Raw genomic sequence first — 15,352 nt, 5'->3', positions numbered from 1 at the left:
AGAATTCCAGCACCAGGCACATGGGGTTCAATCTTAGAGACGGTGGCTCAACCTCTATCAAGTACGTGTCAATCTTATGCTTTATCATGGCTGTTGTATCAGCAACAATCATTAACAGATATAATAATGTCGTTGTCGAAGCATTTGTTTAGGCCTAGGTTTAAGTGTTCTTGGTTAAATGAATTACCCTATGTGAATTTGTTAGATCGGAAGGAAAATCAGTTAACAGCGATTCCTGAAGCATTGGAGGTGAAACCCGTGAGGGCTAAAAGCTGTTTTTGTTAAAATAAAACATATGATGGACAGGGTATGTTTATGGGAATATCAGATTGTGATGATTATATGATGACTTTGGGTAAGCATGAACGTAAGGTTAGTAATGAGAAATATAATTGTCACGACCCGGTGCGAGAAACAGTCACTAATAATTGTCAGAACCCAGAAGATGAGGCAGACACAGCAGTACTAGAGATGGTGGTTTAATAAAGAACAAAATCCTCAGGCAAAGAAACTAAATCCACAATGTCCAAAAATAAAGCCAAGAGGCACAAAGAGGAAAACCTCCAAAAAACAAAGAAACTCCACAAAGTGGTAAAAATCCCACCAGAGAAATATCCATATAACACAAGGCTTGGGCTGGGGCTGGGTGCTAACTTACAAACACTGAGCAAGGAACTGAGGAACACACAGGGTTTAAATACTAACAAGGGAATGACCTACAGGTGCAAACAATAATTAGATCAAGAAAAAACAAAAAGGTACAAAAAAGGTGCAATGGGGACATCTAGTGACCAAAACCCGAACAGTCATGGCCAAAACCTGACAGAATCCCCCTCCTAGGAACGGCTCCTGACGTTCCTACCAGCCTTCTCAGGGTGGAGGGCCCTGAACTGACGAATGAGGTCAGGGTCCAGTATGTCCTTGGCAGGAACCCAGGAGCGCTCCTCGGGACCGTAGCCTTCCCAGTCCACCAGATACTGCCAGGACCGCTGCACCCGGCGGGAATCCAGTATCCGGTGGACGGTATAAGCCGACTGGCCACCGATGACACGGGGCGGAGGGGGAGGTCTGCCTGCCGGAATAAGGGGAGAAAAAACAACAGGTTTTAATAAAGAAATGTGAAATGTTGGATTGATCTTAAGGGATCTGGGTAAGTGCAGGCGAAAAGTAACGGGATTGACTCTCCTGGCAATCTTAAAGGGACCGATGAACCTCTGGGACAGCTTGCGAGACTCCACCCGTAGCGGTAGGTTCTTAGTTGAGAGCCATACTCTCTGGCCGGGGTACAGGGTAGGACCGGGACGGCGACCTCTGTTGGCTTGTCGTTGGTACTGCTGAGAGGAACGCAGAAGATTAAGACGTGCCTTCTTCCACGTAAGCCGACAGCGTCTGATGAACCTCGAGGCTGAAGGCACTCTGACTTCTGCCTCCTGGTCCGGGAACAATAGAGGTGCATAGCCAAACTGACACTCATGCGGGGACATACCAGTGGAGGAGGAGCACAAGGTGTTGTGCGCGTACTCGGCCCAAACAATGAAGGATGACCAAGTGGACGGGTTGTTGGAAACCATGCATCTGAGGGTGGTTTCCAGCTCCTGATTCATCCTCTCAGTTTGGCCATTGGACTCCGGATGGTACCCGGAAGATAAACTGGCCGTGGCCCCTATGAGTTGGCAGAAGGCCTTCCAAAACCTTGAGGCGAACTGGGGACCTCTGTCGGAAACCATATCTTGCGGGATCCCAAAGACTCGGAACACATGGTTAATCACCAACTCAGCTGTTTCCTTGGCAGAAGGTAATTTGGTCAAAGGAACAAACCTGGCCGCCTTAGAAAACCTGTCGATGATGACTAGGATCGTAGTATTACCATGGGACGGAGGAAGGCCAGTAATAAAGTCCAATGAGATATGGGACCAGGGTCGGTGGGGAATAGATAGAGGGTGAAGGAGTCCTTGAGGGCGAAGGTGAGAAGATTTGCCCTGGCAGCACACGGAACAGGCCTTGATGAAAGTGGCAACGTCTTCCTTCATGGTGGGCCACCAGAACTTACGCTGGATGAACTCCAAGGTGCGGCCTATGCCCGGGTGACAGGTGAGGCGAGAGGAGTGCCCCCACCGAAGGACTTGGGACCTTGCTGCCTTGGGAACAAACAACCGATTAGCAGGACCTCCACCAGGGCCCGGTTCGATGGCTTGAGCTTGTTTCACGGTATCCTCCACTTGCCACGAGATCGGAGCCACGATCTTAGCGGCCGGAAGGACAGTCATGTCAGTATCTTCTCGAATGGCAGGAGAGTAGATTCGTGACAAGGCGTCCGGTTTGAGATTCTTCGACCCGGGTCTATAGGTGAGGATAAACTGAAATCGGCTGAAGAAAAGAGACCATCGAGCTTGTCTGGCGTTCAACCGCTTCGCCTGCTGGATATACTCCAGATTCTTGTGGTCCGTAAGCACTTGAAACGGTTGAGAAGCCCCCTCGAGCCAGTGTCTCCATTCCTTCAATGCCATCTTAACCGCTAGGAGTTCACGGTCCCCCACATCGTAATTCCTCTCGGCCGGGGTAAGCCGGTGAGAGAAGAAGGCGCAAGGATGAAGCTTCTTGTCTTCACCCCTCTGAGACAGGACAGCTCCAACCCCAACCTCTGATGCGTCTACCTCCACCACAAAAGGTTCCTCCGCCGTTGGTAGTGTCAGGATGGGAGCAGAGAGGATGCGCTGCTTGAGTCCTTGGAAGGCCGTCTCAGCTTCTCTTCCCCACAGAAACCTTGTGTTGCCACCCTTGGTTACCGCCGAGAGAGGGGCTGCCACCGAGCTGAAGTTCTTGATGAACTTGCGGTAAAAGTTGGTGAAGCCCAGGAAACGTTGAACTTCCTTAACGGACTTGGGGGTGGGCCAATCCGCTACCGCCTCTACCTTCTTGGGGTCCATCTGGACTCGTCCGGGTTCCACTATAAATCCCAGGAATTGTACTCGAGAGGAATGGAATTCACACTTCTCCGGCTTAACGTACAAATGGCTGTCTAGGAGGCGTTTGAGCACTTGTCTGACATGCTTAGTGTGTTCTTGAAGGGAGCTCGAAAAGATGAGGATGTCATCCAAGTACACAAACACGAAGATGTTAAGCATATCCCTAAGCACATCGTTTATGAGCGCTTGGAACACAGCCGGAGCGTTGGTCAGGCCGAAGGGCATCACCGAGTATTCGTAGTGACCAGTAGGCGTGTTGAAAGCGGTCTTCCACTCGTCCCCGGGTTTGATCCGCACAAGATGGTATGCGTTCCGCAGGTCAAGCTTAGTGAAGACAACTGCTTCCTGGAGCAGCTCAAAGGCTGTGGCCATAAGAGGTAGCGGGTAGCGGTTACGGACGGTTATGGCATTGAGTCCCCGGTAGTCGATGCAAGGTCGTAATCCGCCGTCTTTCTTGGCCACAAAGAAAAACCCTGCTCCCGCCGGCGAGGTAGATGGACGCATGAGGCCTGCTGTCAGAGCGTCCTTGATGTAGGTATCCATAGCAGCTCGTTCGGGAGGAGAAAGGGAAAAGATCCGACCCCTGGGAGGGCAGGTCCCCGGCAACAGGTCGATGGTGCAATCGTAAGGTCTATGGGGTGGTAGTTTGGTGGCCCTCTGTTTGCTAAATACCAGTTTGAGGTCATGGTAACACTCGGGAACTCGGGACAAGTCGATGGATTCTAGAGACTCGGAAGGAGAACTCTGGGAACTCGGGAAGATACAAGTGGCTTGGCACGTGGGACCCCACTGCTTGATAGTGCCCACAGACCAGTCGATGTGAGGGTTATGGCTGTGAAGCCAGGGATAGCCAAGGACGAGAGGAAACTCGGAACAGGCGATCAGATGAAAGTTCATCACTTCCTTGTGTTGGGAAACTGAAAGTCGTAAGGGGGTAGTGGCACGAGTGACAAGTCCAGATCCCAAAGGACTTCTATCCAACGTAGTAACCCTTATGGGGTCACTTAGAGGTTCAGAAGGAACGCCATTCTCCTTCGCCCAGATCCCATCCATGAAGTTACCTGCGGCTCCAGAGTCTACCAAGGCTTGAAGAGAAACCTCGTGGTCGTCCCAGGAAAGGGTAACAGGAATGAGCAGGCGGGAGTTGGATAGATGGGAGGAGGTTATGTTTCCCGTTACAGTCCTCCCAGGCCTGCACGGGAGAGTGCGTTTCCCTGGAGCCCGGGACACGTGGAGCGGAAATGGCCCGGTTTGCCGCAATATAGACAGCATCGCTCCCTCATTCGGCGGTCTCTCTCAGCCTGGGAGATGTGTCCAACCTGCATGGGTTCTGGTGGAGCCAGCGAGGATAAAGGTGGAGACTCGGAGTTGGAACCGATAGGAACTAGGGTGAGCGGTCTATGGTTTTGTTCTCTCTCTCTCAGACGCTGGTCTATGCGTGAAGCCAACTTGATAAGGGACTCGAGGTTGTCCGGTGGTTCCCGAGTGGCCAGTTCATCTTGGATGGTGTCAGAAAGACCCTTCAAAAAACACACTGTGAGCGCCTCGTCGTTCCAGCCACTTGCTGCTGCCACAGTGCGGAACTGGATGGCATAGTCCGTCACGCTGCGCCGACCTTGGCGGAGAGTCAGGAGCTGTTTGGCTGAGTCAGGGCCGTTGGTAGGACCTTGAAACACTCGCTTGAATTCTTCAGCAAAGGTAGAGTAGCTGGCACAGCAGGGACTTTGGGCATCCCACACAGCAGTAGCCCAGGCTAGAGCCTTTTCCGACAGCAGGGTGATGATATATGCTATCTTGGACCGGTCGGTGGGAAACGACGATGGTTGCAGCTCAAAGGAGAGAGAACATTGGGTGAAAAACCCCTTACAAACACTTGGGTCCCCTGAGAACCGTTGAGGAGGCGGCAGACGAGGTTCCGCCAGGGGATTAACTGCCAGGAGCCCTTGAATCGGATGAACTGGAGCAGAAGCGGTTGCCGGGGAAAGTCGATCCGAAATCTGCTTTATGGAAGTCAGCATCTCTGACAGAAGTTGAGAATGTCTAGCCATTAAGGCCTCTTGCTGAACCAGAGCAGCTTCGTGGCGTTGGACAGTCCCCTCATGGTGGGACAGCATGGAAAAAAAATCCTGGGTACTGGCTGCCTCTGGGTTCATAATAATGGCTCAGTGTTTCTGTCACGACCCGGTGCGAGAAACAGTCACTAATAATTGTCAGAACCCAGAAGATGAGGCAGACACAGCAGTACTAGAGATGGTGGTTTAATAAAGAACAAAATCCTCAGGCAAAGAAACTAAATCCACAATGTCCAAAAATAAAGCCAAGAGGCACAAAGAGGAAAACCTCCAAAAAACAAAGAAACTCCACAAAGTGGTAAAAATCCCACCAGAGAAATATCCATATAACACAAGGCTTGGGCTTGGGCTTGGGCTTGGGCTTGGGCTTGGGCTTGGGCTTGGGCTTGGGCTTGGGCTTGGGCTTGGGCTTGGGCTTGGGCTTGGGCTTGGGCTTGGGCTTGGGCTTGGGCTTGGGCTTGGGCTGGGGCTGGGGCTGGGGCTGGGGCTGGGGCTGGGGCTGGGGCTGGGGCTGGGGCTGGGGCTGGGGCTGGGGCTGGGGCTGGGGCTGGGGCTGGGTGCTAACTTACAAACACTGAGCAAGGAACTGAGGAACACACAGGGTTTAAATACTAACAAGGGAATGACCTACAGGTGCAAACAATAATTAGATCAAGAAAAAACAAAAAGGTACAAAAAAGGTGCAATGGGGACATCTAGTGACCAAAACCCGAACAGTCATGGCCAAAACCTGACAATAATGTAACTTTTTATGTTCCATTTAGTGAGAAGAGCAGGACTTTGATGGTGAAAGATCAGCCTTTGCATGGCAATGTGACTATTGGGAATTTTAGAGATATTTGGTGGGTTTGTGGTGATAGAGCATATATATTCTTACCCTATGGATGGAAAGGATGTTGTTACATGTCGACGTTGAAGCTTCCATATGAGGTTTTTACCATTAAAAGAGGGGAAGCACCGGACACAGTTAAATCTGATTCTAGGTCTGGAAATAGGGTGAAAAGGGAAATGAAGCAATGTCATAGTCTGGAAGCCTACCATTGGAGGATAAGTCTAGGAGAGAAGTGGGGACTTGGACTTTTTCCATGGTGTGGTGTAACATTTTTGGCAGATCACATTGATAATATTACCTATACTTTGCAGGGTTTTGCAAATGAAACGACAAGAGGGTTTAACCTTCTGTCAAATACTCAAAGGAGTATTGATGGATAGATATCCATTTTGAATATCCGATCATTTTTCACGTCTTTACATATTATTGTGATATTTAGTATTTTCTTATGAATCAAAGGGGGGAAATGGAATGTGATTCATTTTATATATCATTTTTATATTATTGTTGATATTGATGTTTTAATTTGCATGTGTTGTTTTGCAAAAGATACTGGTTGGTGTTTTCTTTTCTTCCAGAAGCATATGGGGGAATGTCCCGTGTAGCTCAGTTGGTAGAGCATGGCGCTTGCAACGCCAGGGTTGTGGGTTCGATTCCCACGGGGGACCAGTATGAAAATGTATGCACTCACTAACTGTAAGTCGCTCTGGATAAGAGCGTCTGCTAAATGACTAAAATGTAAATGTAAAATGTAATGTGTAGAGGTGATTCAAATACTCAAACATGGACAATATGAATGGACTGGAGGAAGTGGAACAAGGAAGGTGTGGAAATGTTCAGATTCCGTCATCGACGTTGCATTGAAAGTCGACACTGCTGAGGAGATGCAGTGTAGTGGACTACATTCCAGTGTCTGCAATGATATATAGACATATTTGCATGTGTAATACATAATTTGTGTCATATTCTTTCTGTATTAATTTTTGAAGAATGATATTTTCTGTTGTTGGGTACATGTGGGGATCTCAGATGTTTTTGTTTATTTCGTGGATGCTTAGAGATATTGGGTCTAGGCAGGGACAGAGAGAATCCACAGGAGGGTCCGATGGGTCGACCAGCCTGAATGTGGACATTTTTGATTGTATTTTGTTTTCTGAGGCTTTCATGTGTATTCAATTGCATCATAGTTTAAAATGCATTAATAAAGATTTATGAATTGATCTGGAGTACTTAGGTGGTTGCCTGGGGCAGAGGGGCCGTGAGAGAATTTTACTGTCTTGATTGATTGATGGATATTTAGAAAGAAAGCTGCCAGACAGGTTTTTCGCTCTCACACTCCATAAAGATTTGTTCATATTTCATAGAAATGTATTTACACTACATAGAAAAATGTGTTTACTCTCCATACATTTTGGTTTATTGCTAAAGTTACTCAATAAGATAAATTGTTATTTGTCATAATCCTATTCTTTTTGTTTTCGAGACTTAATTAGTCTCGAAGGGGGGAAATATGTAGTGTCTAAACAGTTTATGACTTTGCTGACGTTTGCAAATGGTGTGTTAGAGGAAGTTGACTCAGCTTGCGGAAGCATATGGAAAGCATTACTATAGGGGCCCCCTAAAACAGAGGGAGTCTGTTATGTGGAGGCCAGGGATTGGTGGATGGGAAAACCACCCATATCATGTTACAGATTATAAATACCATGGTTGGAACAAAGGACGGGAAAGAACAACATATTAGAGATTGGGTCAGTTGTTCTCCAGATGTCTGCAGGAGTCTGTAAATTGACGCTGAAATCTTTGGTGTAATAAACTATTATAATCAAGGACAGTGTCAGCGGATTTCTTGTAATCACAGCATAATTAGCATCGTTATCTCGACACTACACTACAATACTTGTTACAGTGTAATTACACTGTAATAAGGACCCTTTAAAATGAAGTGTTACCCAGTTATCTGTAGACAATCCCTATCCTCTATTATCTTGAATTATTTAGAATGTGCTGCTTGTCCAAAAATATGTCAATGCCCATTATTTGTTCCCAGCCCAGGGCGACCCACACAGATGTTGTATTGTTGTGTGTAATTCATTGTAAATTCATTACATTGCAGATTAAATGTATGTTGCCTGAAGGGCACATGATGCAGATGACAGATCCATCACATTACCAACAGAGATGAAAACAAGATGTTGTTGGGTATTTTTTACTGAACACAGCTTTATTGATAACAAAAACACTTGCATGTTAGACACTAGACACTGTTTCAGTGGGGAAGCATTTCCATGTAAAACAACGGTTCAGTGAACAGTACAAATACAACTGGACTCTGTGCCATAGATTCCTTCAGCTCTAGGCCATATGCTGCAGGGCCAATGAAAGCTGTCAGACAGAGCCTCTGTCCCTGGCTGTCATAATGTCCACTATAGGCTCAGTGCTGATGGGTGTGTTATTGCATATCTACAAAGGAATCATGCACCATCAATCATACAGCCAGCTGCCCTATCATCAGCAAACAGTGATCACACACACGCACTTCGCCACAAGCAAATGAAACATATGAACTAGCATGTGGTGAAATAAAGCAATCCTAAAAAAATGGACCCTCTCACACATTGTGGAATACAGTATAGAGTTCAGTGTTACATAGTAAAGACTTATCCCCTGGGGCTGAATAGGCCATTGTTGATAGGTCTCAGAGCTTAAAAATAAAAATCTGTTCTACCACCTAGTCTTAGTTTCTGTATACAAATACTATAATACTAATACTAATAATACTGTATTTCCCTGTGGAGAATGAGTGTTGTGTAAAGCATGGCTGCATACAGAAGCAGTATGTTTCAGCAGGATAATAAACTATGAGCTGTCTGCTTTTATTTGGCTCAAGTCAATCTGGATGGTTCTCTCTAAGTGAAGTCTCTCTCCAGTCTCAGTAGTCTGTCCCAGTGTGTAACGTCTCCTGGTATCGTGTCCGTAGGTTCTTCACATATTAGTAATACTTGTTGTCAGGTGTGCAATACCTTACTGTCATAAACATAAATGCACTCAATTAAATACCTCGCTAAAACTAAAGGTTATGCTACTGTTCTCTAGAAACACCTACAATATTTCAGATTTTCTGACTAATGGGTTAGTGTATGTTGTTATGGTAACACAATACCATTTTCTGAATGACTTGCAAGCTTCCTGATGAGTCCTCAATGTAAAGTATATATAGTAGCCTACTGTATATATTTATTCATATATATTTATAGTGAAATTCTGTGTAAAGAGCACCCTGCATTGAGGATGTGGCAGACAGAAATACAATGTAAAATCTCAGTCTTATTGCTGGCTCTTTTCTCTTCTCCTGTCTTCTCTCCTCATCTCCTTTCATCTCTCCTCTTCTGTCCTCTCCTCTTCTCTTCTCTCCTCTCTTCTCTCCTCTCGTCTCCTTTCTTCTCTCCTCTCCTCTTCTGTCCTCTCCTCTCCTCTTCTGTCCTCTCCTCTCCTCTTCTGTCCTCTCCTCTTCTGTCCTCTCCTCTTCTCTTCTGTCCTCTCCCCTCCTCTTCTGTCCTCTCCTCTTCTGTCCTCTCCTCTCTCCTCTCGTCTCGTCTCTTCTCCTCTCCTCTTCTCTCGTCTCCTCTCTTCTCCTCTCTCCTCTCCTCTCGTCTCCTCTCGTCCCCTCTCCTCTCGTCTCCTCTCTTCTCCTCTCTCCTTCTCTCTTCTCGTCTCCTCTCGTCTCCTCTCTTCTCCTCTCTCCTTCTCTCTTCTCGTCTCCTCTCGTCTCCTCTCTTCTCCTCTCTCCTTCTCTCTTCTCGTCTCTTCTCGTCTCCTCTCGTCCCCTCTCTTATCCTCTCCTCTCTTCTCCTCTCTTCTCTCCTCTCCTCTCCTCTCCTCTCCTCTCATCTCTCATTTTGCCCTCCTGTAGCTCAGTTGGTAGAGCATGGCACTTGCAACGCCAGGGTTGTGGGTTCGTTTCCCATGGGGGGCCAGTATGAAAAATGTATGCACTCACTAACTGTAAGTCGCTCTGGATAAGAGCGTCTGCTAAATGACTAAAAATGTAAAATGTAATTTTCTCTCCTCTTCTCTCCTCTTCTCTCATCTCGTCTCGTCTCCTCTCTTCTCTCCTCCTCTCTCTCAGGGCGTGCCCATCAGCAGATAGAAGGTGAGGGCTACTATGAGCAGCAGACAGAAGGGAGAGGAGAACGTCTGGTAGGCTGTAGACGGCATGAAGATGTCCTCATACTTATAGATGCTGATCATGTGATCGGAGACTGGTGGAGCATCGTTGTCATGACGTGTGATGGAACCTGGAGGAGAGGAGGAAAGGAGAGAAGGAAAGGAGAAGAGTGGGGGAGGAGAGTAAGAGAAAAAGGGAAATAATTTACATGTACATGCTAATAAACACACATCAACTTTCTGCACACACACAACCACATACACACTCATTGACTGACCTTGTATAGCAGGTCCCCAGGCCAACAGGTAGTACCAAGAGAGATGCAGGTCCACCAGTGTCTCCTCTCTGGGGACGTAGAGCGGCCGTTTGAAGCGGCAGGTCACACGGTTGTTGTCAAACACGCCCTCTTCATCTCTGGCAGGATTCCTCTTGATCTCCTTGGCCCACTGGCCCACGTTGTAAAAGTGATGGATACGAACACGCCCATTATCATCATGGACACAGCCCATCACGTCATCTCCTCCCTGAGAGGGGTGGGGGTGAGGAGAACCAATCAGCATGAAGGATAGGTTGACCAATCAGCATTGTCTTACTTTTTAATGTGTCTGTCATGATAGACTTCATGTGTACCAGATGTAGTAAAAGCATTAGCTGACTCTGACCCAAAAATGTTTGTAGAGGTGCTATTGACTAACCAAGAGTAAACTGTATCAAAAGAAAGAAAGTCCCACACTCTATATAGGCTCCCAACTATTTAATGGGTAAATGTTATAACCTAATTGCTGAAACGTTGGTTATTAGGTTTACCCACTCAATTGTTGGAAGCATACAGTGCATTCGGAAAGTATTCAGACCCCTTGACTTTTTCCATATTTTGTTATGTTACAGCTTTATTCTAAAATTGATTAAATCAATGTTTTCCCTCATCAATCTACACACAATACCCCATAATGACAAAGCGAAAACAGGTTTTTATACATTTTTGCAAATGTATTAAAAATAAAAAACTGAAATACCTTATTTACATAAGTATTCAGACCCTTTGCTATGAGACTCAAAATTGAGCTCAGGTGCATCCTGTTTTCATTGATCATCCTTGAGATGTTTCTACAACTTGACTGGAGTCCACCTGTGGTAAATTCAGTTGATTGGACATGATTTGGAAAGGCACACACCTGTCTATATAAGGTCCCACATTTGACAGTGCATGTCAGAGCAAAAACCAAGCCATGAGGTCGAAGGAATTGTCCGTAGAGCTCCGAGACAGGATTGTGTTGAGGCAAAGATCTGGGGAAAGGTACCAACACATTTCTGCAGCATTGACGGTCCCCAAGAACACAGTGGCCTCCATTATTCTTAAATGGACGAAGTTTAGAACCACCAAGACTCTTCCCAGAGCTGGCCGCCCGGCCAAACTGAGCAATCGGAGGAGAAGGGCCTTGGTCAGCGAGGTGACCAAGAATCCAATGGTCACTCTGGCAGAGCTCCAGAGTTCCTCTGTGGAGATGGGAGAACCTTCCAGAAGGACAACCATCTCTACAGCACTCCACTAATCAGGCCTTTATGGTAGAGTGGCCAGACGGAAGCCACTCCTCAATAAAAGGCACATGACAGCCCGCTTGGAGTTTGCCAAAAGGCACCTAATGTCTCTCAGACCATGAGAAACAAGATTCTCTGGTCTGATGAAACCGAGAATGAACTCTTTGGCCTGAATGCCAAGCGTCACGTCTGGAGGAAACCTGGCACCATCCCTAAGGTGAAGCATGGTGATGGCAGCACCATGCTGTGGGGATGTTTTTCAGCGGCAGGGACTGGGTGACTAGTCAGGATCGAAGGAAAGATGAAAGGAGCAAAGTACAGAGAGATCCTTGATGTAAACCTGCTCCAGAGTCCTCAGGAACTCAGACTGGGGAGAAGGTTCACCTTCCAACAGGACAATGACCCTAAGCACACAGCCAAGACCATTTACATTTACATTTAACATTTTAGTCATTTAGCAGACGCTCTTATCCAGAGCGACTTACAGTTAGTGCATACATTTAAAAAAAATCATACCCCCTGTGGGAATCGAACCCACAACCCTGGCGTTGCAAATGCCATGCTCTATCAACTGAGCTACATCCCTCACAGGAGTGGCTTTGGGACAAGTCTCTGAATGTCCTTGAGTGGCCCAGCCAGAGCCCGGACTTGAACCCAATCAAACATCTCTGGAGAGACCTGAAAATAGCTGTGCAGCGACGCTCCCCATCCAACCTGACAGAGCTTGAGAGGCTCTGCAGAGAAGAATGGGAGAAACTCCCCAAATGCAGGTGTGCCAAGCTTGTAGCGTCATACCCAAGAAGACTCAAGGCTGTAATCACTGCCAAAGGTGCTTCAACAAAGTACTGAGTAAAGGGTCTGAATACTTACACTACCAGTCAAAAGTTTGGACACACCTACTCATTCAAGGGTTCTTCTTTATTTTTACAATGTTTTACATTGTAGAATAATAGTGAAGACATCAAAACTATGAAATAACACATATGGAATCATGTAGTGACCAAAAAAGTGTTAAACAAATCAAAATATATTTTATAGTTGAGATTCTTCAAATAGCCACCCTTTGCCTTGATGACAGCTTTGCACACTCTTGGCATTATCTCAACCAGCTTCATGAGGTAGTCATTGGAATGCATTTCAATTAACAGGTGTGCCTTCTTAAAAGTTAATTTGTGGAATTTCTTTCCTTCTTAATGTGTTTGAGCCAATCAGTTGTGTTGTGACAAGGTAGGGGGGTATACAGAAGATAGCCCTATTTGGTAAAATACGAAGTCCATATTATGGCAAGAACAGCTCAAATAAGCAAAGCGAAACGGCAGTCCATCATAACTTTAAAACATGAAGGCCAGTCAATACTGAACATTTCAAGAACTTTGAACATTTCTTCAAGCGCTGTCGCAAAAACCATCAAGCGCTATGATGAAACTGGCTCTCATGAGGACCGCCACAGGAAAGGAAGACCCAGAGTTACCTCTGCTGCAGAGGATAAGTTCATTGGAGTTACCAGCCTCAGAAATTGCAGCCCAAATAAGTTAAAGTAACAGACAAAGCTCAACATCAACTGTTCAGAGGAGACTGTGTGAATCAGGCCTTCATGGTCGAATTGCTGCAAAGAAACCACTACTAAAGGACACCAATAAGAAGAAGAGACCTGCTTGGGCTAAGAAACACGAGCAATGGACATCAGACCGGTGGACATTTGTCGTTTGGTCCAAATTTGAGATTTTTGTTTCAAACCGCCGTGTCTTTGTGAGACGCGGTGTGGGTGAACGGATGATCTCTGCATGTGTAGTTCCCACCGTAAAGCATGGAGGAGGAGGTGTTATGGTTTGGGGGTGCTTTGCTGGTGACACTGTCTGTGATTTATTTAGAATTCAAGGCACACTTAACCAGCATGGCTACCACAGCATTCTGCAGCGATACGCCATCCCATCTGGTTTGGGCTTAGTGGGACAATCATATGTTTTTCAACCGAACAATGACCCAACACACCTCCAGGCTGTGTAAGGGCTATTTTACCAAGAAGGAGAGTGATGGAGTGCTGCATCATATGATCTGGCCTCCACAATCCCCCGACCTCAACCCAATTGAGATGTTTTGGGATGAGTCGGACGGCAGAGTGAAGGAAAAGCAGCCAACAAGTGCTCAGTATATGTGGGAACTCCTTCAAGACTGTTGGAAAAGCATTCCAGGTGAAGCTGGTTGAGAGAATGCTAAGAGCGTACAAAGCTGTCATCAAGGCAAAGGGTCGCTATTTGAAGAATCTCAAATATAAAATATATTTTGATTTGTTTAACACTTTTTTGGTTACTACATGATTCCAAATGTGTTCTTTCATAGTTTTGATGTCATCACTATTATTCTACAATGTAAAAAATAGTAAAAATTAAGAAAAACCCTTGAATGAGTAGGCGTGTCCAAACTTTTGATTGGTACTGTATGTAAATGTGATATTTCAGTTTTGTATTTCTTATGCATTTGCTAAAATATATAAAAACCTGTTTTTGCTTTGTCATTATGGGGTATTGTGTGTAGATTGATGAGGGGGGGAAAAAACAATTTAATCAATTTTAGAATAAATCTGTAACTTAACAAAATGTGGAAAAAGTCAAGGGGTCAGAATACTTTCCGAATGCACTGTATGTAGAGTGTAAGAACAGATCTCACGCATGCTCACACACACACACACATCAATGCCCGCACATACACAGATACGGTCACTCACCATCTTCTTGTCAGAGGAGAAGCCTACAGCCACCCAGCCGTCAGTGTCAGCACTCATCTCATACTCCACGTCTGTCCCGATCCGCCGGTAACTCATGAAATAGTCACACGTCTCTGCATCACACCCCGGCTTCCCATACCTACACACACACAAACACACACACACACACACACACACACACAATTAAGAAATGTAACCTCTTCAGAGTGATGTACTCCCACATCTGCCAGAGTGGGACCACAGTACACAGAGAGAGCCATGGACACACACATGCTTGCAAGCATGCAAAACACACACACACACACACACAAACACACACTGACCTTATGCAGCCCTTGGTGACTCCACAGTCTACGACTTTGATCCTGGCAAAAGGATCCACAGGAGGGGCGGTGGGGAAGGGGTAGCCTGGATAACACACACACACACACCACATGAGAAATGATTAGGCTACTGAGCTGCCTCCCCAACAATCATATTCTATAAGTTCTACTATATGCATCACTTGGTGGGGTTCAGCCTAATGTGCATTCAGAGAAGCACAACTGCTCCTTCACGTTTCATAACAAAATTGAGATAGTGGGGAGCTGGCCAGGGTCCTGATCCATGCATGAGTGGACTCGGGTGGAAGTAAGACACTGTATGGTCGGTCTATCATCCCGCGCATCATCACATAAATAGCCAATCAACCACGAATGACTTATCAACCACAGATATGTAGATGCTCCCTCTGATTTCCATCAAGAGAAGGCCTACACATAAACATAAACACACCCTTGATTACCATGAAGGCCACAGTAAGCAAAATGCCTCGTTCAGAATTGGCCTATCCTGTATCTCTTTCTCACCATCATCCGATAGATGTCTAGACTCCAGGAACTCCGAGGCGAAGGTGCTGTATGAGTCCTTATGGGGCTCCTTGTGGCCCGGCTCTCCATGGTCTCCGTGGCTGGCCCGCAGTGCGCCTTCATCAGTGGGGCTCGGCGCGACCCCCCGCCAACTGCCCTGGACCAGGAGCACTGTCAGCTGCAGCAGGCTGGGCAGGAAAATCAT

General features: G+C 46.4%; 1 protein-coding gene across 1 annotated transcript; it reads right to left on the bottom strand.

The window, feature by feature from the left end:
- Window positions 1–9,992: 9,992 nt before the first annotated feature.
- Window positions 9,993–15,352, bottom strand: LOC311126407 (DOMON domain-containing protein FRRS1L-like; the record flags this gene model as incomplete). Its single annotated transcript, XM_084200413.1, has 5 exons — window positions 9,993–10,165; window positions 10,313–10,559; window positions 14,300–14,438; window positions 14,623–14,707; window positions 15,148–15,352. 5 exons carry the CDS (start codon window positions 15,350–15,352, stop codon window positions 9,993–9,995), a joined length of 849 nt encoding a protein of 282 aa, XP_084056539.1.

The sequence above is a fragment of the Coregonus lavaretus genome (genome assembly GCF_964263955.1).
Source record: "Coregonus lavaretus genome assembly, contig: HAP1_SCAFFOLD_2064, whole genome shotgun sequence".
Taxonomy (NCBI): Eukaryota; Metazoa; Chordata; class Actinopteri; order Salmoniformes; family Salmonidae; genus Coregonus; species Coregonus lavaretus.
This window is presented reverse-complemented; position numbering and strand designations above follow the sequence as displayed.